Raw genomic sequence first — 24733 nt, 5'->3', positions numbered from 1 at the left:
TTCAATAAATTAACAACTTATGAACTGGAAACTGTTCTAGTTACTTCCCAAGAGGACAAACTGAACAACAATTTTAAAAATTTAATTTTCAAATACCTAGAACGTGGCTAACAATAATAACAGTAAGAGACTAGCTTGGAGAGTCAATTCATAAGGAATACATTTTTTAACAACATTAAAATGCTTAGTCTTCAGATACGTACTATAAAAAAAATTTCTTAAAAATACATTTAGATTTGAGGAAACCAAATTTGAGAATATAAGAAACAAACAAATACAAGTGAAATTCAGATTTTAAAAATCTTTTTTTTTTTTTCTTTTTTTGAGATGGAGACTCACTCTGTCGCCCAGGCTAGAGTGCAGTGGCATGATCTCAGCTCACTGCAACCTCCGCCTCCCGGGTTCAAGTGATTCTCCCCCTCAGCCTCCTGAGTAGTTGAGATTACAGGTGCCCACCACCATGCCCCGCTAATTTTTTGTATTTTTAGTAGAGACGGGGTTTCACCGTGTTAGCCAAGATGGTCTCAATCTCCCGACCTCGTGATCCACCCACCTCAGCCTCCCAAAGTGCTGGGATTACAGGTGTGAGCCACCGCACCCAGCCGCTTAAAAATCTTTATACTGATTTTAATTCCTTAATGTATCCTGTTCGTGAACATTACCTGATGTTTCATAGGTAAAGATATGGAAATACATTTAAATATGATTAATACTCCACTGTTATTTATCCTGTTTTTAAAATGCACCACAATTATCTGAGAATTATGAAGCAGCTATCAGACATCTTTTTATACTTACTTCATGATGATGGTCATCTTCATTAAGATCTTTTCTCAAAGAAATTATTGCATTATTTTTAACATGTGGTGCTTCTCTCTTTCTAGTATGTCGAAGTTCACCTTCATTATCAGGATCAAGATCTTGGTGTCCATGACCAGGATCATGACCATTACGTTCTGGAAGATGTACATGAGAATGACCTGGGTTATGTACACGATCAGGTTTGTGGACCCGATTATGCTCATACTGTTCACCCTGATCATGGTTAGGGGGAAAACCTGGTGTAATAACCTCAGAATTTTCATTACTTTTCCTCCCTTTTTTCTTCCTCTTTCCTTTTGGTAGTTTAACATCAGATTGTTCCTGGGTTTTATTGGTCTCTGTTGAAGGTTCATTGCTAGGCTCCCCACGCTCACTGGGAGTAATGGAATCGTTATGAAAATGGTGAGTATTGTTATGATCAAGATGATGATGCAAACGATGGTGATGACGTAGGCGGTGATTATGGTCATGCATATGTTTATCATCAGATTTTACAGACACTTCAATTGTCTCTTTCTCTGGATCACATTTATGGTTTCTTTTTGTTGATACACTGGTCACAGTTTGATTTTCTGAATTTAAATGATTATGGGAATGCTGGTGGTTATGTGAGTGAAAATGCTTTCCCTCTTGAACTGCCAAAATATCTAAGTGAGAAACATGATCGTGGCCAAGATCCTCATGATTAATCTCAACTACTTTTCTCTCTCCAAGGCCCAAGTTTGTTAAAAGTTTCTCCAAACCAAAAAAGGATAATCTTCCATTTTCACCATAACGCTCAAAAAGTTTTTCAATATAGTATTTTTTTTCATTTTCAGCAGCTTGCTTTGAAAATTTGCTTGGCTCCAATTCTGTCATTCCACGATGCTGTCTGTGAAGCGCCTCAGGGCCATGGTCATGTTCTTCATGGCAATGGTTGCAATGATGAAAAATAAATGTCAGCAAACAAATGAGGCAAAATTTTGTGTGCATATGTACCTTCATTTCTATTTTTCCTAAAGAGATTTAAAGAGACAGACAAGTATTAGTTTCTACCTAGACACATTCAAATCAATCACAAATTCTCTAGAAGTTGCCAATCCACTAAAAAAAGTTTTACTCCATTTCCTTCATGATAAAATATGTTAAGAATCAGAGAAAAGTGAAACTGTCATTATTCACAAATGGTAGAATTAATTATGCAGCATGCCTTAAAGAATCTTTAAGAATTAGTAAGTTAGTTTAGTACAGTTACTGCATATAAGGACAGTAATAAATTATATTCCGATATACCAGCAATAATTAGAAAACAAAACTCAAAAATAGTAACATTTACAGTAGCAAATAGCTAGGAATGTATCTAACCAAAGACATACAAGAATTTTACATACAAAAGAGAGAAATTATTGAGAGAAATATTATTGAGAGAAAATTATTAGGAGAAATAAAAGACCTAAATAAATGGATGGCTATTTCATGTTACGATTGGATAAGCTATGTATCCAATACAATCCCAGTCAAAATCTCAGAAATTATTTTGTGAAAACTGATTAACTGTTTTTAATATTTATGTGGAAACAGAAAGGGCCAAGAATGGCTAAGATGTGTTCCTTGAGGAACAAAATTGAAGCATTCACTCTGTGAATTATTAAAGACGCTGTGGTATTTGGTGCAGTAACTAACAAATAGACTAAAGGAACAGAAGACAAAAGCTAAAAACCAGAAAGGATGGTCTTTTCCTTGGTGCTTGGTCAATTAGGTTTCCACACAAAAGGAAATAATAAATAAAATCTGACCCTTACCTCACATTATTACAAAAATCAATTGCTAATAGCTCGTGAACATAAATCTGAAACAAGAAATGCTAAAATGATAAAGTGTCCAGAACAGTCCAGTTCAATGGTAGCCACTAGTCACATATGGGTACTTAAATTAACTAAAATTAAATTTAAAATGCAGCCTCTCAGTCACCCTGGCCACATTTTAATTGTTCAATAGCCACATGTAGCTAATGTCTACTATGTAGACACAGAACATGTCCATCATTATAGATAGTTCTATTGGACAAGCATACTTCAAGAATCTAGAAATATAAGAGCCAATTACGTAGTTTTGAAGTTTTCCAGAATAGATGAAACTAATTTCATACTATTCTATTTAACCCATTATATCCAAAATATTATAACTTCAACATCTAATCAATATAAAAATCATTAAAATATTTTACATTCTTTTTAATACTACGTCTTTGAAATCTGTCATGTATTTTACACTTACAGCACATCCTAATTCAGTCTATTTATATTTCAAGTGCTCAATAGACACATGTGGCTACTGGCTACTGTACTGGAAAGTGCAGATCTTGAAGATTTGGAAGACTAATTTTAAGACCTTCGAGACAGAACACAAAATTGATAATATATTACACTGAAATTAAGAATTTATGTTTCATCAAGAGACATCCAAAACAAAAACCTAACTAAAAAGGCAGGCTGCAGACTGGGAGAAGACTACCACAATGTACATTAAAAGATATATAAGGAACTTCTACACATCAAATGAAAATTACAGTAAGACGACCCAATGAAAAAATGAGTAGGTAACTTGAACAAGCACTTCATAACAGCCAAACTGCTAAGAACCAAATGAAAAGATGTTCAGCTCAGAAGTCTTCAGGAAACCAAATTAAAATCACAATTAGACACCACTATATACTCCATAAAAAGAACTAAAATATAAAATACTGCCAATATCAAAAGTAGGCAAGAGTATATAGAGTTAAACGGAACTTGTGTACAATGACAGTAAGATTATAGATTGTATCTTCTGAAAAACTGTTTGGCAAGATCTGCCAGAAGCTGAAAATAAGCCTATGCACTCGCACAGCAATTTTAGTCTGGGGTATATGCCCAACAGAAATCCATGTACATGAATACCATCATGAATATTCACATAACCATTATTTACCACAGTCAAAACTTAAAAAAGGCTGGGCATGGTGGCTCACACCTGTAATCCCAACACACTGGGAAGCCAAGGCAGGCGGATCACTTGAGGTCAGGACTTTAAGACAGGCCTAGCAAACATGGTAAAACCCTATTGTTACTAAAAGTATAAAAATCAGCCAGGCATGGTGGCACGTGCTACTCAGGAGGCTGACACAGGAAAATAGCTTGAACCCAGGAGGCGGAGGTTGCAGTGAGCCGTGATCGTGCCACTGCACTCCAGCATGGGCAATACAGACTCTGGTCAAAAAAAACAAAGAAAAAACAAACAACAACAACAACAAAAAACACCTGATAAAAGCCTAAATGTTCATCAACAATAAAATGATAAATGAAACAGAAAAATCTATCACACAGGAATAAAAATGAAATTACAGCTTCATGCATAGATGAATTTCACAAATATTGGGAAAAAAGTGACAAACAACAAAGAAAGCAGTATAATTCTTATATAAAGGTAAAAAGGAATAGAACTAAACTATGTGGGGTTTTTTTTTCTTTTTTTTTGAGACAGGATGTCACTCTGACACCCAGGCTGGAGTGCAGTGGCGCAATCAAAGCTCACTGGAGCCTTAAACTCCCAGGCACAAGCGATCTTCCCACTTAGCCTTCCAAGTAGCTGTGTGTACCACCACGCTCGGTTTTAATTTTCTTCTTTCAGGGATCTTGCTCTGTTGTCCAGGCTGATCTCAAACTCCTAGCCTCAAGCACTCCTCCCAACTCAAATTCCCAAAATGCTAAGATTGAGGTGTGAGCCTCCGCACCTGGCCATGATTACTTTTTGAAAGAAAGATGGGGGTAATAATTGGGAGAAAACCAGAGTGGAGGGGACTGCAAAGTGTACTGCTCTTTCCTGACATCAGTAGTAGTTATGTAAATATGTTTACTTTGTGACAGTTCATGGCACTTATGCTCTGTGTACTTTCTGAACACATTCTATTTCAATACAAAGTTTTATAAAAATCAAATTTTCTTCACTGAAAACCAATCAAAAAATGTAATTATAAACAAAATTGTATGGTTTCTAGAATTAAGTAGAACAAGACATAAAACCATCAAAAGGAAAAATCTATTAAGATGTTACTGAAGGACAGTAAAGAACTGCAAAACCTGGAGAGAGACATCATCTATATGATAGGTGGGATACATTGCATAAGGTATATAAAATCTTCCCAAGTGTACATACAAATTTAATTCAATGCCAATTAAAATCCTCATAGCTGTTTGGTTTTGGTGAGACTTCAAAAGCACATCCAAAAACTCATAAAAGCAAAAACCCAAGGACAATCAAAATAATTCAGAAGATTAGCAAGGTATTAAAGACATCTTTTTATAAAATTATACTAATGAAAAAAACATAGAACTAGCACAGGGGGTAGATAGGCCAGTGGAGTGGAACAGAGTTCTCAAAGAGAATCAATAATATTGATTGTGAAAATGCTTCTTCCTCACACTACACACACAAGTCAATTCCAAGAACATTAAAAACCTATATGTGAAAAGCAAAATTATCAACAAGTTCTAGAAGAAAATGTAAGAGAATGTCTTTATGGTTTTGGGATAAGGAAAGATTTTTTTAGGCAAGACACAAAGCACATATCATGATGAAAATTTCTGATTAAATTATTTTTAAATTACTCTATAATAAAGGACACTACCAAAAAAAGCTTGAGGCAGGAGAATTACTTGAACCCGGGAGGTGGAGGTTGTAGTGAGCCGAGATTGTGCCACTGCACTCTGGCCTGCCAGACTGGGTGACACAGCAAGACTTTGTCTCGGGGGAGGAAAAAAAAACACAAAAAAGCTTATAGCAAGCCATATACTAGGAGATATTTGCAATGCGTATATATAAACAATGTATATAAAACATCAGTATCCAGAGTATATAAAGCCCATATAGTAATAAAAAAAACTCCACTACTGCATAGACAACTATGAAAAGAACATAAAACAGGTTGGTAAAACAGCAACATGATGACTAATAATCTAGGCAATTCAAATCTAGATAAGGCTCTAAGACGGTAATAGGCAAAAATTAGTATCTCACAATACTAGAAGTTAAGTAAAGGTCTAATACAAAGAAACAAACTACCTTACCTCTGGTGGAAGTATATATTGGTACAGCCATTTTGGAAAGCTACTTGACATTTATTACAGCCAACTATGAACACACTCTACAGCTCCCAAGTTCCACTTTTAATTACCCTTGCGCTTAGGCATGCAAAGACACATTCAAGAATCCTTATTGGGGCCAGGCGCGGTGGCTCACGCCTGTAATCCCAGCACTTTGGGAGGCCGAGGCAGGCGGATCATGAGGTCAGGAGATCGGGTCCATCCTGGCTAACACGGTGAAACCCCATCTCTACTAAAGATACAAAAAAACTTAGCCGGGCGTGGTGGCGGGCACCTGTAGTACAAGTTACTCAGGAGGCTGAGGCAAGAGAATGGCATGAACCTGGGAGGCAGAGGTTGCAGTGAGCTGAGATGGCACCACTGCACTCCAGACTGGGTGACAGAGCGAGACTCCATCTCAAAAAAAAAAAATCCTTATTACAAGATTGTAAATGTTTTTCTAATGTGAACTATTGCAATGACAGAATACTCAACCAAATGATTAAAACAGAGGAAAACTTTCACATAAAAAGAAATCAAAAGAAATGGGTGATTCTAAGACAATACCAAAAATCCAAGCAATCTCAAATTTGCCTTCTCAGAGTCTCAAGATAACCCTGCATAATCATATTCAAAACTGGAAGATTTATCTTTTTTAAAACATAATTTCTTTTTTATTTTTTTTCCACAGAAATCCTGTTTGGATGGAAGGTTTAACTTCACATCTCTTTTTATCCAGGGAGAAAAATATTTCCCTCAAGCCTCTCTCAGATTTCTCTTTACCTATCTTTGATCTCTTAGGTCTCTACCACATGCCCATGCCAAAGCCAATCATTGGTTTACAGTAGTGTACAGTAATGTCCCAGGCCTTCACATTCACTCACTGCCCACTCACTGACTCACTCACAGTTGCTTCCAGTCCTGCAAGCTCCATTCATATTAGTGCCCAACACTGGTGTACCATTTTAAAAATCTTTTATACTGAATTTTGACTCTACCTTTTCTATGTTTAAACATACAAATACTTACTATTGTATCACAACTGCCTACAGTATTCAGTATATCTTAAACAGGTTTGTAGCCTAGAAGCAACAGGCTATACTCTATAGGTTGGTGTAAAGGAGGCTACACCATCTAGGTTTGTCTAAGTATACGCTATGATGTTCACACAACGACAAAATCACCTAAGGTTGCATCTCAGAACATACCCAGCATTAAGCAATGCATATGACTGTATGTGGGAGAGGCAATACTCACAGAACATGCGGGAATAAGAGGCCTTAAGAAAAAAGGAGGTAAATAAAGAAAAGCAGGCCAGTTGCAGTGGTTCACACCTGTAATCCCAGTACTTTGGCAGGCTGAGGCAGGTGGATCACATGAGGTCAGGAGTTCAAGACCAGCCTGACCAACATGGTGAAACCCCATCTCTACTAAAACACAAAAATTAGCCAGGCATGGTGGCGGGTGCCTGTAATCTCAGCTACTCAGGAGGGTGAGGCAGGAGAATCGCTTGAACTCAGGAGGCAGAGGATGTAGTGAGCCGAGATCATGCCATTGCACTCCAGCCTGGGCAACAAGAACAAAACTCTGTCTCAAAAATAAAATAAAATAAGGAAAAGTGGTCAACTGTGTAACCACTACTTTGCCTGCTACAACCTAAATGCTCATCATTAGAATAAATAAATATATTTATGTAATTAAAGATTACACTGCAGTCACAAATGTGACTATGAAGACTGTGTATTAACATGCAAAAATCTCAGAAATATAAAATTGCAAAAAGATACACGCTGTGTAATTTACAGACAATTTTAAAACATGCAGAATTGCTTATTTGGGGGCATATATTCATGTAGCAAGAGAACATGGGATGACTGCATTCTGGAGAGTCATTATCTTTTCAGAAAGGGAAGGAGGGAAATCAGCTCATAGAGGAAGTACACAGATTTAACTGCGTTTGCAGTGTGCTATTTCTTTAAAAACAGGAAAGGGATCTAAAGCAATATGATAAAACATTAATATTTGTTAAAGCAAGATAATGGGATTCGGGTTCTTGATTATTCTATGTACTTTTCTGTAAATTTGAAGATACTACATAACTTGTATCAGTGGTTAATCAAACTGTCGTTGTGAGAGCAGCATAAGCTTGCTAGAAATCTGAAAGGCAAATTCCTGCATCCCACCCAGACCTACTGTAACAGAAACATTAGGGATAGGACCCAGCAATGACATATCCAGCCTTTCTAGTGAGTCTGATGCAAACTAGACAAAATTTAAGAGTGCCTATTTACACAAATAAATTAGCAATGACTTATCCAGCCTTTCTAGTGAGTCTGATGCAAGCTAGACAAAATTTGAGAGTGCCTATTTATACAAATAAATTACCAAACACTTCCACTTCTCTAAAATGATACTTTGGGCTGGGCACTGTAGCTCACGCCTGCAATTCCATCACTTTGGGAGGCAGAGATTGGCGGATCTTGAGCCCAAGAGTTCAAGACCAGCCTGAGCAACATGGCAGAACCACTCTTTACAAAAAATACAAAAAAATTAGTTGGGCATGGTAGTGTGTGCCTGTAGTCTCAGCTATTTGAGAAGTCAAGGTGGGAGGATCATCTGAGCTTGGGCAGTCAAGGCTGCAGTGAGCCCTGATCTTGCCACTGTACTCTAACCTGGGCAATAGAGACGCTGTCTCAAAATAAATAAATAAATAAAATAATACTTTAGTCGACCTAATGTTATGATCTATCTGAACAAATTAAGTTGAATTATCATATATGGCATATATAGGTTAAGCATTTTTTAAAATAGTCTATAAAACAATTCCAAAGCAGCATTAAGTTTGAGATGTTTTTTAATCTTAGTCTCATGGATAAAGTCACCATTTAAACTGTGTATCAATTTTACTTGTACACTAATGAAGATGAAAAGGCATGGGTGATTAAGACCAATCACTGTTAAGCAAAGGAGGATACATATTCCTTTAGCTCCTGTTACACTCCCTGCAGTTACTTTGATTTTCCACTAGAAGATGCTAATTAAAGGTGTGAGTGTTACTTCATTTGGCTGATATGCAAATACCATGAGATTTCTTTAATGCATGTTATCTCACTGTTAAATGAATAGGTACCAGAGGTGGAAACAGGACATTCATATATATTGATCAGACAACATCAAATGAATGACTCCATGAAACACAAAAGCTGTAGATCATTTATACAAGCTTTAAAACGTCATTTGTCTCTATTTTTTAAATACATCATACTCTATTATGGAAAAGATTTTAAGAATCTTGAGTACTCAAATCACTTACATTTAAGAGAATATTATAGGAATACAATGATACAAGCAACATCATGAGGTAGTATTAAACCTCTACTTTTTTTTTATTATTAAAGTAAATCATTCACTAACTTTGCAACTTTAGTTTAGAACTACTATAGCAGATGCATGCTTAAGAATCATTTAGCCCAGGCATGGTGGATCATGCCTGTAATCCCAGCACTTTAGGAGGCCTAGGCAGGAGGACTGTGGAGCCCAGGAGTTTGAGGTCAGCCTAGGCAACATACTGAGATCTTATCTCTACAAAAAAAATTAAAAATTAGCTGGGTGTGGTGATGCATGCCTGTACTCCCAGCTACTTAAGAGGCTAAGGTGGGAGGATTGATTGAACTCAGGAAGGCCAGGCTGTAGTGAGCCAAGATCACACTGTGCCCTCTAGCCTGGGGGACAGAGCAAGACCCTGTCTCAAAAGAAAAAAAAATCATTTAGATGAAATATGCATTTTGTTATTACAGGCTAAGCAGCTACTGATTCCAAAGAGACCTCTCTCAAAAGGTAGTGGTTTAAGAAATGGGCAAGTTTTTCTCTCTCTCAAAAACAGTTCAAGATGACTACTCCATATTAAATCACCTGGACCTTTTAAAAAAAAAAAAAAAAAAAGATGACTACTCCAGGTCTGAGTGCAGCTCTGCTCCAGTCATTCAGAGACATAACATTCTTACACAGTTGATATTCCAGCCAACGGGGAAAGATAAAGAATGGAAGTCCAGGTTCAGAAGTTTCTTCTTCAGCAGCAAGGGAAGTAGAAGTTGCAGGCATCACTTCTCATCACATTCCACTGGCAAGGGGTTAGTCACATGATCTCAATCGGCTAGGAGGCCAGGGTCTCATCAACTTACGTTACCCAAGCATTCCAGTAGATGTTAACAATCTTTTCCATCGACAGCATAAAGAGGATCTCTGAGGTGGAGACAGGAATGAGGGAAATGGTACAAGCCCACATACCACTCAATCCTAAAAACTGACATTTATAGGACGCAGCTTTGCCCAAGCCAAAATATTCTATTAACGTCTCTTGTGTTTTGTAGTTCTCCAAGTTTTATGCATTAAGAATATGTTAGTTTTATAATTGATAATATTTTTTCAGTTCAGCTGAGTTATCTCTACTGAAGAGTTCTACTAGGTGTTGTAGACATCAATGGATGAGCCTACTGACGAGAAATGGGAAAAGGGATTCCGGTAACTAACTAGCCGTGCCACAAAAAATTCATTTTCATCTTTTGCTGTTGATTTCCAATACATAACCACAGTTAAAAGCGTAAGTATTCTATCACTGTGTAATTTCTGCATTAAGAGTGGGGCTAATTTACAGTTAGGAACTTAATCATTGTGTTAATTATTATACTATTTTGAATGCAAATATTTTGCTTTGGATGCAAAGAAAAAATGAAGTTCACTAATATTCTCTTGTATCTAAGACTAAAGCCAGAACTAAATGTGTAGTGAAGTGACTATACTTCAGTGTGGGGAGTGACTGGGCAGAATCATGAGAGGAATTCTGGGTTCCTATTAATGTATTATTTCCTTACCTGAGTGCTGGGTACATGGTTGCGCTTCACTTCATGAAAACTACTTGAATTTTACACTTAACATTTGGGTACTTTTCTGTTGCTGTGTTATATTTCATCCAAAACTTAATTTTTATTCCCCACATGAAGTTTATTCCAACCTTCAATTAGTAAAATCAGTAACACCAGTAACACGTAATTTCTAGAAACACATCCATACTTAATACTACTCAAAGGAAAAAGTGCTTTTTCAACTTCTTATTTTGAAATAATTTAAGATTCACAAGAAGTTGTAAAAGTAGTTCAGAGTTTCCATGTACTCTTTACCCAATTTTTCCCAATAACATCTAACATAACTAGTACATGTTCAAAACTAAGAAACTGACATCAATACTATTAACTACAAACCTTATTCAAATTTCACCAGTTTTTTACATGCACTTTTAAAAATATTGTAATAGAAAATCAATTTTTTAACCAGAAAAAAATGGCATTTTTGTTAACAAAAAGATATTGCTTAACAAAATATATGGTTATACTTAAGAGAAAGGTTAACTAGATCCTTAAATGAAAGGAATTAGGGTGTTTGCTTCAGCAGCACATACACCAAGATTGAAACAATACAGAGAAGATTAGCACAGGCCCTGCACAAAGATAACATGCAAATCTGTGAAATGGTCTATACTATTAAATGTTCTCACCACACACACAAAAAAGATAAGTATGTGAGATAATGCATTTGTTAGCTCAATTTAGACATTCCACAATGTATACATATCTCAAAATACACGTTGTACATAATATATACTATTTTTGTCAAAAAAAAAAAAAAAGAATTAGGGTTGATATTCTCCATAGCAATTTCTCCTGTAAAGGCTTACAAAAACCTTTTTCACTTTATTTTAGAGACAGAATCTTGCTCTGTCACCAGGCTTGAGGGCAGTGGCGTGATCTCCACTCACTGCAACCTCCACCTCCAGGGTTCAAGTGATTCTCCTGCCTCAGCCTCCCGAGTAGTTGGGACTACGGGCACATGACACCACGCCCAGCTAATTTTTTATTTTTAGTAGAGATGGGATTTCACCATGTTGGCCAGGATGGTCTCGATCTACTGACCTTGTTATCCACCCACCTCGGTCTCCCACAATGCTGGGATTATAGGTGTGAGCCACAGCGCCCAGCTCAAAAATCTCTTTTAAAGGTATTTATTTTTCTTTTTCTTTTTCTTTTTTCTTTTTTTTTTTTTTTTTTTGAGACGGAGTCTCGCTCTGTCGCCCGGGCTGGAGTGCAGTGGCCGGATCTCAGCTCACTGCAAGCGCCGCCTCTCAGGTTTACACCATTCTCCTGCCTCAGCCTCCCGAGTAGCTGGGACTACAGGCGCCCGCCACCTCGCCCGGCTAGTTTTTTGTATTTTTTTAGTAGAGATGGGGTTTCACCGTGTTAGCCAGGATGGTCTCGATCTCCTGACCTCGTGATCCGCCCGTCTCGGCCTCCTAAAGTGCTGGGATTACAGGCTTGAGCCACCGCACCCAGCCATATTTTTATTTTTCATATAGAGATGAGATCTTACTATGATGCCCATGCTGGTCTCAAACTCCTGGGCTCAAGGGATCCTCCCACCTCAGCTTCCCAGACTGCTGGGATTACAGGTGTAAGCCATCATGCCCAGCCTACAAAAACCTTAGTTATAGGCTTTGCACTGTAGTTTTGAAATGTGTAAAATACCAAGCTACAAATTTAAAATTTTTAAATAAAATTAAACACCTAAATAACAAGTTCAGTAGGAATATATACAAATGGCTAACATTACAAATCCTCCTACAGATATTTTGTCTTAGACTGTCTTTTATTTCATACAGATAAACATAATAAAAATGTAGAATGTTTGAGATTTTAAAAATCCTCAGGTATATTTAGCTAAACAGTGTTATGTGTAAGGAATCTGAGACCCAGAAAAGGTATCTAACGTGATTAAGCTGTGGCATTTCTCTGACTTGAAAGACAGGGGCTCTTTAGTCTACTACAGGAGCATATTTGTATATCTTAAAACCAGAATACTTTGAGATCTTTATTAAAGTCATCATCTAAAATTACACTACAAAGACTTTAAGGGAAAAGAAATTGTCTCTTAATACTACTTACTCAACAGAAAAAAAACAAAACATTGTGAATAAATTTAGATTACTTAACAAAATGACTGTCTGACATAGTAAGAAAAATAGCAGATAAATACTAAAATAATCCTAGTTCCAACTGCTGGAGAGGCCAATCAACTTAGTAATTTTTGTTTGTTTTTTTGTTTTTGAGAGAGAGTCGCTGTTGCCCAGGCTGGAGTACAATTGCATGATCTCCGCTCACTGCAACCTTTGCCTCCTGGGTTCAGGCAATTATCCTGCCTCAGCCTCCTGAGTAGCTGGGATTACAGGTGCCTGTCTGGCTAATTTTTGTATTTTTAGTAGAGACAGGGCAACCTGAACTCCTGACCTCAGGTAATCCGCCAGCCTCAGCCTCCCAAAGTGCTGGATGTGACCTAAAGTGCTGGGTGCGATGGACAGTACCCAGCCTGATCAATTTAGTACTTATTACCTGTGTGTAATCTACTTAATTCATTTCACTAAAACCAAAACCAACAACCAGAAAACAAACAAACAACAACCAAAAAAAAACAAAAAAAACACCTATTTTTACTCTAGGGAGTATTTTTTTTAAAGGAAAATGAAGACCAAATGAAAGAATGAGAAGTTAGTATCTGTATCACAATTCTTTCTTTCATATCCGTGTGTGTGTACACATGTGCACATGCACACAAACACACACAATATGCTAATAATGACAGGAAAAAGATACTATAAGTTGCTTAGCAAGGTTTTAAAGCAAGCTTTTTCAATGTTCCAGATTGCTAGTCTGAAGGTAAATAAGGTAGAAACCAAAAGATTAATCACTAAAACCCTCATCCTGGATAATATAACATGCTTTAAGTAAATTTAATGTGAAAATCTATTCAATAAATGTATACACAGTTTCCTAATTTCATAAAGGACTTCATTTTTTAAACGTTTCATTACAGGACTACTTTAAATGGTTGAAATCAGTTTTACTTATAGCCGCAATCATATAAACACAGCTGATATTTATAAAATGACTGAACGGCTTTATCAAACTTTATATTGACCACAATGTAGGTAGTCAAGTATCAATTTAGTTTCCTTCTGTGATTCAGTAATGGCACACACAGAGTAACAGAGAAGCAATGAGACTCAGTGCATAGTGAAGACAGATCAGCCTAGAAGTCAAAGATGTTAGAGATCTGACTGCCATCTATTAGCTATGAGTCCTTGAGCAAGTCCCTTAACCACTTTAAGTCTTATTACTACTTATAAAGTGGGACTGTTAATTTCTGTTCTATTTTGTAGTAACTATAAGAACCGAATAAAATTATGTACATATTTTTAGTAAAATATTTGTTAATTTTCCTACATTATTTGCAATATTTAAATGTTATTTAAGTGCAAGCTATTAATAATAATATAAATTGAGTTCTGTCCCTACTTCTCATATATCCATTAAATGTAGTATTTTGTATACAGTACAGAACCAGGAATCAGAAACCTGTCTCTAGTTCATCCCAGTCGTGCCACTGTTTTCTCTCTGCAAAACAGGGGAAATAATACCTACACTTATCCACCAAATAAATGAACGTATATGAAACTGCTTTGTAAAGCAACTAAATATATTAACCTAAGGTATTACCATTATTAGATGCAGTATTATGTATCTTTCACTTAAATTACAAAAAGTATGGTGGTGAGGGAGGATTCTCTCTGTTGTGACTCTTTTGAAAGAATGCTAACAAAATATCATAAGAGCACGTGCATCATTAGCACATCCAAGACCTGCTCTAGATTACAGGACGCACCCAATTCACTAGGATCTGAGCAGAAGTTGGAAAGACTCACTACACCTTACTAGTTTCACTGACATTAGAAAATTCTTCAAGGGATAAAAAGTATTGTAGTAATGAGTTCTCAGCAGGGACCACAAAATCCTCTTATAGCTTCATGGTTTGCTTTTTCATCCCCCTACTTCACCTGCTATCTAATCTACTGGAAATCATATTCACAGTTTGGAATGCCACTGCAACTCTTCCAATAAATAAATAAAAGCACAATTCAGGCAACCCAGTCTTTCCACTGAGATTCATTCATATAAAAAGTTAAGTGCATGCTAATTGAGCTTGGGTATTAACTCAGTTCTCCTGTTTCACTAACTTAAGAGAGAATATATTTATACCTTAAGATATCAAATCAATCAACAACACATATCTATGTTTACTGTATTCTATACATTCATGTACAAATCTACATTTTCTCATCAAATGTCAAAACAACTACCTACATTTCTGCTTTTCAACCTTTCATTACAGGGAACCCGGTACCATATTGGAGAAAGCTACCTGTAATATTGCTATCTCTGTAAATGGTAAATAATGCTACCTCTGTAAATGGTAAATTTTAGTAAATGCAGTCTTTGGGATGTCTTCTGAAGCTACTAAAATGTTTATGATTTTAGTTACATGCATTATGAAGCAGACTTACTGTGCTAACCAGCCAGGTGAATGGCTCACACCTGTAATTCCAGCACTTTGGGAGACCAAAGCAGGCATATGGCTTGAGTCCAGGAATTTCAGACCAGCCTGAGCAACATGGCCAAACCCCATCTCTATAGAAAATGTTTTAAAAATTAGCCAGGTGTGGTAGCCCATGCCTGTAGTCCCAGCTACCTGGGAGGCTCAGGTAGGAGGATTACTTGAGCCCGGGAGGTCAAAGCTGCAGTGAGCTGGGATCGTACCACAGTACTCCAGCCTGGCAACAGCTTGTTGTTCTCTTTCCACTCATCACTGACAGTTGTCTTTATTCTAAAAATAGCTACTGCTGCACTACCTCAAATCTTTATTACTCCATGCATTCTCACCCTTCCCTTTTTCAGTGTCGTGTCACTGTGATAAATCCTTGATTTTATACCAGCTTGCCATTGTAAAAACTGCCAGCTAAAATGATCCTTCTTTTCCATGAGGTCAGGGGGAAAAAATAATCAGAGAATCTCCAAGTCAATCTTTTTATAACATTGACATTTTTTATGTTTCTGACAACACAGAGCTACTTATTCCCCAACATGGGAGCTTTCTGTCCAATCAATTTTTTTAAACTACATAAAATTATTGATCATAGTCTTGACCACATTCTCCCTTCTTACACAGCTACATTCAGAAACACAGAGTTGGGGTCTTTTGATACATGCATATTAAATAAAAGGACAAAAAAAATCAAGCTAATCATTGCCAGAAAAAACAAAGTTGTGCAGGAAAGTAGCTGTTTATTACAATGGCACATTGTATAAAATAACATTTATAGCATAAAAATGTAACACCAAATACTGTTCTAAACCAAAATTACAATGAAAATTGTACTGAGAAACTGGAGTACAGGGAATAGGAAGGTATGCAGAGAAGTGAAAAGAGCACTAAAATCATTCTTCATTAAATAGATAATGGTTAGAACTGAAAATCAGCTGCAAGTAATGAACATGTTATCTGGAGACATGGTAATGAATAGCAAAATAATCAACTAAAGGAACTAAGGTGTTCCTTATCTCTCTAGGCATAACATGAAAGGAGCAGACAAGGGACTGATTTTTCTCCCCAAGAAACTTCACACAACTATTTGATTCTTTAAACTATATTCATGTATAACTTTGAAAAAAATCTAAAAGTTGGCAATTACAAATTATAGTTGACAAACCAATAAAATAACGTCACATGTGGAAGAAAATGAATTCTAGCTTTAAGATTTTCACAAGCATTTGTCTGTGGGCTTTTCTTTTTAAATATTTATTTTTTGAGGCAGGTTTCCACTTTGTTGCCCAGGCTGTAGTGCAGCGGTGCAATGATAGCTCAGTAAAGTCTCAAATTCCTGGGCTGAAGCCATCCTCCCACTTCAGCCTCCCACACAGCTGGAACTATAGGCACACACCACCACACTCGGCTAATTTTATTTTTTTGACTGAGTCTCACTCTGTCGCCCAGGCTGGAGTGCAATGGTGCGATCTCGGCTGGCTGCAACCTCCATCTCCCAGGTTCCAGCAATTCTTCTGCCTGTCTCCCAAGCAGCTGGGATTACAGGCGCCTGCTACCACACCCAGCTAATTTTTTGTATTTTTTAATAGAGATGGGGTTTTGCCATGTTGGCCAGGCTAGTCCTGACCTCAGGTGATCCACCCCCTTCAGCCTCCCAAAGTGCTGGGATTATAGGTGTGAGCCACCGTGCCCGACCTCACACCCGGCTAATATTTTTTGTAGAGATGGTAGTTTCCCTACGTTGCCCAGGATGGTCTCGAACTCTTGGCTTTAAGTAATCCTCTCACTCCGGCTTCCCAAAGTGCTGGGATTACAGGTGTGAGCCACTGCACCCAGCCTGTTTGCAGTTTTAAACACAATATGCAAACATTTTAATTCCTATTTGTACTATTATCTTTGATTACTTGCTTCAAATGAATTCCAAGATACGGGGAAAAACTATAAAAATTTTAACACTTTTCAGGTTTTGTCATATACTTACTTTCCAAACTGATTTCTAAAGAAATTAAGCTTGGTTATACTGCCACCAGCAGTATGATTATAGCACTCTCATCCGTATTATTATAAATTTTTAAATAAATAAAAGGTCTTACCTTATTTTAAATTTATATTTTTAAAGCTATTCCTGATGTCTCAATATTTTTTCCAACATATATGAGTTTTACATAACATGATTCAGTCACATTTTCTGCAAAAATCCTTCAGTTCTATCATGTTCCTTTTTATTTTGATCATGTTTTCCTTTTCATGTATAGATGTTTTCATGTACATGCAATGAAACTTAAGATTTTTGCAATTTCTTCTATGATTGCTGCTAAATTTTAAAAGTTTTTTCTCCCCACATTTTAGTGTATTTTTGAAAAAAAGAAAAGCTATAATTAAAAATAACACAACTCCTAAAGAACTAAAACCCCTAACGTCCATTTCTTTTTTAGGAAAAACAAAAATGTCAGTTGTACTGACATCCAACACTTTCACACACACATCAGTTAACTAAAAAACTTTAAGTACTTGTGTTTAGGCAAAAATCTTCATAGAAAAAGATTTAAGAATTTGTTTTAGAAATTATATATTCCATGAAATTATATTTACAGTGAATTTAAAGAACATTTTTAAAAATATATTTCAATGATTTAACTTTAGCATACCTTTCTGATTTTCAATTTTTAACTGGCATGATTAGTTGCTCAAAAATAAATTTTATATATACACGGTACTACTTTCATAGGATGTTATATACATTCAATTATTCACTTTATTAGGAAAAAATGGAATGGAAAGAGGAAGGAAAGGGCTGAAAAACTAATTGTTGGGCACTATGCTCAGTACCTGGGTGACAGGATCATTCATGCCCCAAACTTCAGCAGCTCACAATATACCCAGGTAACAAACCTGTACATGTACCCTCTGAATCTAAAATAAAAGTTGGGGAAAAAAAAAGAGAAAAACTAGACTATCCTAATTTAAAACCCAAATCTTTTTTGTTTTAATATACAATTTACTTATTTCTCTTTTGTTTCATAACTTCTATATTCTTGAAACACCATAAAACCAAAATCTTAAAAACAGTATATTCCAAACATTAAAAAATTATGAAGTCAGGTGATACGCTTTTCTAAAAAAGGTCCATGGGACTAGAAAACATGATCTCACAGGCTTATAACGTATATACACATAGAATACATGCTGTATGTTATACGATCGCATTATTACATGTTAATTTTCTTATACTGTTTTACTAATCTCATTTTATAATGTAATAACACATCATGTATTACTTCATTTATATTAATAAAGTATATAAATCAATCTTTCCCTAGCCCCTTTCATCAAGAAGCTATGTTCCTCTGTAACACAGTGCAAAATATATTTCTTCACATATATTTTGTGAAGCAAAATAATGTAAGGAGTCATCTTCAGTAGAAGTGCACTGAGTTAATATACCAAAATATTTGTTCACAGGCCTGTAAGCATGCATGCAGTTTTGAATTGCTTTATGAGGGGAGTGAGAAGAGAGGAGGGAAAGGGGAAGGGAAAGATGACATGAGACATAGGCAGCATAAAAATATGATCCATTTCCTGCTCAGAGAGTTACAAGGAAGACACAATCAGCTTTTTCAACTAGAAAAGGTAAACTGTGAGAGAGCTACATAAGCAGTACAAACAGTGTAACAGTTATGTGGTAACCCACAGTTGAAGGCCAAGGGCTTCACATTCCTTTTCTGACTTCAAGCGTAATAAAGCATAATTCCCTCTGTAGAGGAAAAATGGAAAGGGGAAAGAGACAAAAAGCTTCCATACTATGTAGGTAAAGAACACCTGAGAATTCACATTACCTATGAATTGATCATTTGACTGAACATTTTTCTACTATTTTACCACAAACGCATCTATAGACAATACACACATGAATAAGCAAGTTTTGTTCCAACAATTTACAGAAACAGGGCTATTTGGCCCATAGTTTGCTGACCCGAATTTAATTTACACATTTTTGAAAAAAAAAAAAAGTATGAATCCAGCAGACAATTATAGGGGAAACCACTATTTTAAAACTCAAAAATTCAAATATATAAAAGTGAATTTAGAAAAAAGTCTAGAGGTGGGAAGGCAAGACATATCTGAAATTGTTTCTTTTTATAGATATTAAAGCAGTAGCATAGGCTGGGCACGGTGGCTCATGCCTGTAATCCCAGCACTTCAAGAGGCCAAGGCAGGTAGTTCACTTGAGTCCAAGAGTTTGAGACCAGCCTGGACAACATGGTGAAACTCTATCTCTACAAAAAAAAAAAAAATTAGCTAGGCATGGTGGCACACACTCCTGTATTCCCAGCTACTAGGAGGGCTGAAGTAGGAGGATGACCCGAGCCCAGGAGTCAGGGCTGCAGTGAGCTGTGATCTCACCACTGCACTCCAGCCTGGGGAACAGACACACAGTCTCAAAAAAAAAAAAAAAAAAAAAGGGAACACCACAGTAGGATACATATCTTTGTGATCTTCTTACTATACTAAAAGTGATTGAGGTTTTTCTTCCTTTATTCAATGAAAATCTAAAACCTAAAGTGATCACTGATTAAATCTTAATCATAGAGGATTAAAATTAACCTCCTTCATAGTTCACAGTTCTCATAACAATACTTCTCATCCTACGAAAGTACATAATGATATTAATAAGGATACATCCTACAACATTTTTACTTTTCTAATCCCTAAAAATCTTAATGGGATGGGTAGTCCCCCAAAGTAGAGTATATAAAAGGGTAAAATTGATTAGAAATATTAATACAAGGATATTATCTGATATCTTTCAGCAGTATCTAAAATTGAGTAATTATAAAATATGATTATAAAAGTAGGTAATGACAAAATATTTACTTTTAGATTGTGAAAACACTACCTGAACAAGATTTTAGATTTTGTCCTTATACTTGTATAAGCCTGCAAACCTGTATCACCAGTAGCATCCTATTCTAATACCTTTTAATGTAAAAAAATCTACCAGTAAAAATCTATTAAATATCCATTCCTTGTATCTAGCAATCCAAAAATACCCTTACATTCTGATAGAAAAATAGTATTCGACATAGAATTACTGATGTGATACAATGAATTGTGTCCTGTTTTAACACGTCTGAACATTGCATGTGGTCTCCTAAGCAGTCAATTTGGAAATAATGTAGTATTACTGGCTGGGCACGGTGGCTCATGCCTGTAATCCCAGCACTTTGGGAGGCCAAGATGGGAGGACTGCCTGAGCCCAAGAATTTGTGACCAGCCTGGACAACATGGCAAGACCCTTGTCTCTATTTAAATAAATACATACTATTATTTAAAAATGCAATTTTGGTTCTATATTTCTTCATACCTACTAAATATACTTTTAAGTATTCCAATAATTTTTTATTGAGAATATGTTTGGGTATTTTAGAAAAAGCTAAAAGTTATCCTGTGGTCTACCCATAGAACTTAGAGAGGATAATAAAAAGAAAAAGAGAGTTTGATATACTGATATTGCAATAATCTGAAAAAAACCTAAAACCTTAGGGTTTGCATTGACTATAGAAAATCCTTTCTGTAGATTTTGTAGAATGTCATGTGTTCACTGCCTTTGTGTAGTGGTATATTGTGGTATATATCTGCGTGTAAAATGAATACTTGGATTTCATTACAGCATTCATATAAAATATTAATGATATAAAAAAGGAAATCTTGTGGCTACTAAGAGGTCCTTGAAACTTGAAACTAGTTTTTAAGAATTATTCTATAAAAGTCATAGTACGAAATAAATTCAAATTTTAAAAAAAGCTCACAATGTAAATTTAACACTTTTCAAACTTTATTAGTTCAGTCAAAGCAATACAAAGTTATACGGAACTAAATTAATCTAGAAAGTAGATTTTTATATCATGCAAGATAAGGAGAAGCCCAGATTAAATAAATAAAATTGCTGTTATTTACACGGCTAACTTCCTGCTTTGAAAACAATCCCATACATAAATTTCTTTTTTGGAGCAAGGTAACTTTGTGATTGTTCTATCTTTACCCAAAATTCACCCCCATTTGGAAAACTGGAGGCTAAAAGCAATCATAATTAACCAGTTAAAAAACACTTATGTCCATCTTATTAGCAACACTAAGTAGACGGAGGAAACTTTAAAATAGACCAAATTTATAGCACTAAGTAAATCTAATTGTAATTTAAACATTATCTTATTTTAGGAAAAAGCGAAGGGAATCAAACGCTAGGGGGCAGCATCAAACTGTTGTGGGTTAGGCTGGGCAGCCTTGCAAACTTTAAGCTTTAGGGCATTTTTAATGAGAACTACACTTACATGAAAGATGAATTAATAAAACTTCTGTTATAAAGGAAAAAACTAGTTTTGTTTTGATTGCCTACATTTCTCTTCCATTTTCCATTGTGTACTTACTTTTGCAACTATGACTGGTGAGTATCACTTTAAAATGCACTAGTAATAACGTCCTTCTGATACAAAACTCATGGAATTTCCAATACTGCGGTAAGCACTATATAAATACAAGCTGACATTTTTAGCCTAACCATAATGGTGAATTTAAGTTTTGATTCACTCAATTAGCATTTTAAACTTAAAGAGCATGACAAATTCTGCATATTCATGTGTCATAAGCAGTATATGACAAAAAAACTGTGCAGTATGTACTCCCTCAAGAAATTTAGTTTGGCAGGGAAAACAAGATGCACAGGTTATTATAAATTAGAAAAGGGAAGAGAAGCAGAAATAAATCCATGAGTATTATATATAAGCAATAGAGCAAAAACAACAGGATAACTGTATCCCCGCCCCCACCCACCCCCCCCCCACAAAGGCCCAGTAGAGACCATCAAAGCTCATTCTGGAGGTAGTCAAGGAGGGGGTGGAGGAAGAAAAAGAACACAGTGCTTCAACCACTAATGAAAGAACTGAAACGTCTGTATGTAGAAAAAAGGTAAAATCAATTCACTATCATCTTCAGCCTTTTGGTTATCTCATTTAATGGTCACAATTAAGTCTGTGAGTAGGGTTTTTGTACTTGAAGTTCAAACAGAAAATTAAGATTAGCAACTTCCTCAAGGTAAGCCAACTAATTAATAGATCATGGTTTTGAACCTTTAAAATTTAACTCCAAAGCCTTCAATTTTTTTCCAGTATCGGTCAACACTGAGGGTAGAAGGGTTGGGTGAACAGAGTATTAACAAGGTAAATTTCTCTAATCAGAAACAAATGATCATCCCAGATGCTGAATTATCCTTGCTATAATACTACATCCTATCTTCTCCAAAAATCACTTTTGAAAAAAGGCACACCCCCTAATTAGTACTTGCATACTACACTTGAGGCCTACTCAAAGTACTTCAAATCAGGTGCTCAAAAAAAAGGGAAGGACCGTGTTAGCTTTCAAGCGGTTAGAATTTAAATTGGTAACAGTAAGAACTAGTATAGGTTATCATGCAATATATTATTGATGTCATTTCCTATGAGGTCTTCCCTAACCACTCCTTTTGAAGTAGCACCAGTCATTCTTGCACAGGGGTTCTTATCCAGGGGTATATGTACAGAACGCAGAATGTTTGTGAATGTGGTCAGGAAAAAAAAAAAAGATTTATTTTTTTTTATAAAAGATTAAAAAAAATTTAATCTCTTCAGTTACGAATGCAGGCAAAAATTACAGCGATATGAAATACCTGATAGGAATTTTAGATTAAATTTAAGCTAAACTCTTTAAAGATCATTTACAGTCCTCGCTAATGCTTTACTGACACATAGATGTCATATTTAATATCTTCATTAAGTATTTCATTCCAACTGGTTTTTGTTGCAATTCTATGTATTTCATACATTTAAAACCATCATTCTGTGGTTCATCACACAAAAAAGTTAAAAATCCCTACCAGCACATCGTTGTTTTATTTTCTTCACAGCACTTATCACTGATATTATGTATCTGTTTCCAGTAAGGAGCCACTGGAGTAACCAGTGTCTGTAGAATGTGCGTTGTCTGGCATGGATCCCCAAGATCTAGAAAAAGTAACTAACTCATATTAAGGTTCTCAAATATTTGTACAAGAGTCCTAATATAAAACAATACACAGGAGTCTCGAGTTGAGGCTTTCAATTGCATACTAAGTTAGAAGGAACTAAATTCTACATCTCCAGCTTTTCCATTACTTGCTTGTTCTTAATTATGTACAATTTAGATACATATCGAAAAAGAAAACACAAAGGAAATGTAAATCTATTACACTCGTTTTGCTCCAAGAATGACTCAGTTCCAATGTGAAATTAGAGGACTTAACAGCAAAAAGCATAAATAAAAGTTTTTTTAAAAAAACCAGTATAACCTACCATCCTTTTTGCTTTTTTCTAACATGTGTTTTGTGTCACTGTCATTTAGAATAGGTACTCGAGAGAACGACCCTTCCAACGGAGGGCTTCAGATTCTGCAGTGATATTTCTTCCTCGTGCCAGATCCTTAGTACAGCCCATGTGGACAAGCTCCCACGTGAACATTTCTTTACAGAAGCCACAGGAAAACCTTGAACGTCATGTCGCTCCTGCCCTGGCAAGGCCCCCCGCCCTTCTTAGCTAGGGCGTTCGGGGGACCCCAAGAGAGGCAAGGAGTTCAGCAGATTTCCAGACCCGGAGAGGCTGTGCACGAAGGTTCCTCTACACGCTCCCCCTGCCGCGCCCCACATCGCTCTCCACCTAAGGGCTTTCCGGAACAAAGCCGAGCTGCCGCGCCACCTCCGGCCCACCCGGCCTGTCCCACCGACCCGGCCCCACCCTTGCCCTCAGCTCCAGGGACCCCCAACAGGCCGAGATCTTCACTACCCCGCGCTCCGCCTCGGCTTTTCGGTTGGTCCGGGAGAAAACTAGTAGGAGCAGAGGCGCCGCCGTCCGTTAGCCTCGGTCCGGAACAGCGGCGCCGAGGCTCCATCCCGGGGTCCCCTGGCCCCATTATACACCAGAGAGGACGACTAGACAGGAAGAAACCGGGTCGCTTGGTCGCCAAGCCCCCGAAGACCTGCCTACAGATCCCCAAAGCCTCGCCCGCCCGCGCCGGCGACGCCATCCGCGGCCGGCGCGCAGCCCCCTAACCGCCGCCGCCCGCCCAGCGGTCACTCCCCCACCCCGGGCGCGGCCCGCGAGGCTCAGCCAACCTCCACAGGAGGGTGAGGGGGGCGCGAGGCTCCGCACGCGGAGCGGACGCCGCCGGCTCCCGATCCCGCGGCCCGCAGCAGCCCAGACCGCACACGAGGAGCCGAGACGCCCAACACGCTGCCCACCACGCGCTCTGCTTCGGCTCGCTGCCGC

General features: G+C 37.0%; 1 protein-coding gene and 1 non-coding gene across 7 annotated transcripts in view; one reads left to right on the top strand and one right to left on the bottom strand.

Annotated features, from left to right (window-relative positions):
• Nucleotides 1-24733, bottom strand: part of LOC105468176 (solute carrier family 39 member 10) — a 164543-nt gene that overhangs the window by 55637 nt on the left and 84173 nt on the right. For 5 of the 6 annotated variants that reach the window (XM_071073107.1, XM_071073109.1, XM_071073108.1 and 2 more), the window contains one exon: nucleotides 799-1817. In XM_071073107.1, the coding sequence (XP_070929208.1) occupies nucleotides 799-1806 (1008 nt within the window). In that variant the 5' untranslated portion in view covers nucleotides 1807-1817. Of the gene's footprint in view, nucleotides 1-798; nucleotides 1818-23764; nucleotides 24098-24733 lie in introns of those variants that run through there. The other variant, XM_011718226.3, reaches the window with a different exon arrangement.
• Nucleotides 11351-11457, top strand: LOC112424362 (U6 spliceosomal RNA). Its single transcript, XR_003015109.1, has one exon. It is a non-coding gene; the product is annotated as a U6 spliceosomal RNA (small nuclear RNA).

The sequence above is a fragment of the Macaca nemestrina genome, chromosome 11 (genome assembly GCF_043159975.1).
Source record: "Macaca nemestrina isolate mMacNem1 chromosome 11, mMacNem.hap1, whole genome shotgun sequence".
Taxonomy (NCBI): domain Eukaryota; kingdom Metazoa; phylum Chordata; class Mammalia; order Primates; family Cercopithecidae; genus Macaca; species Macaca nemestrina.
Note: the sequence above shows the minus strand (reverse complement) of the source record. Positions and strands in the feature narration are given on the sequence as shown.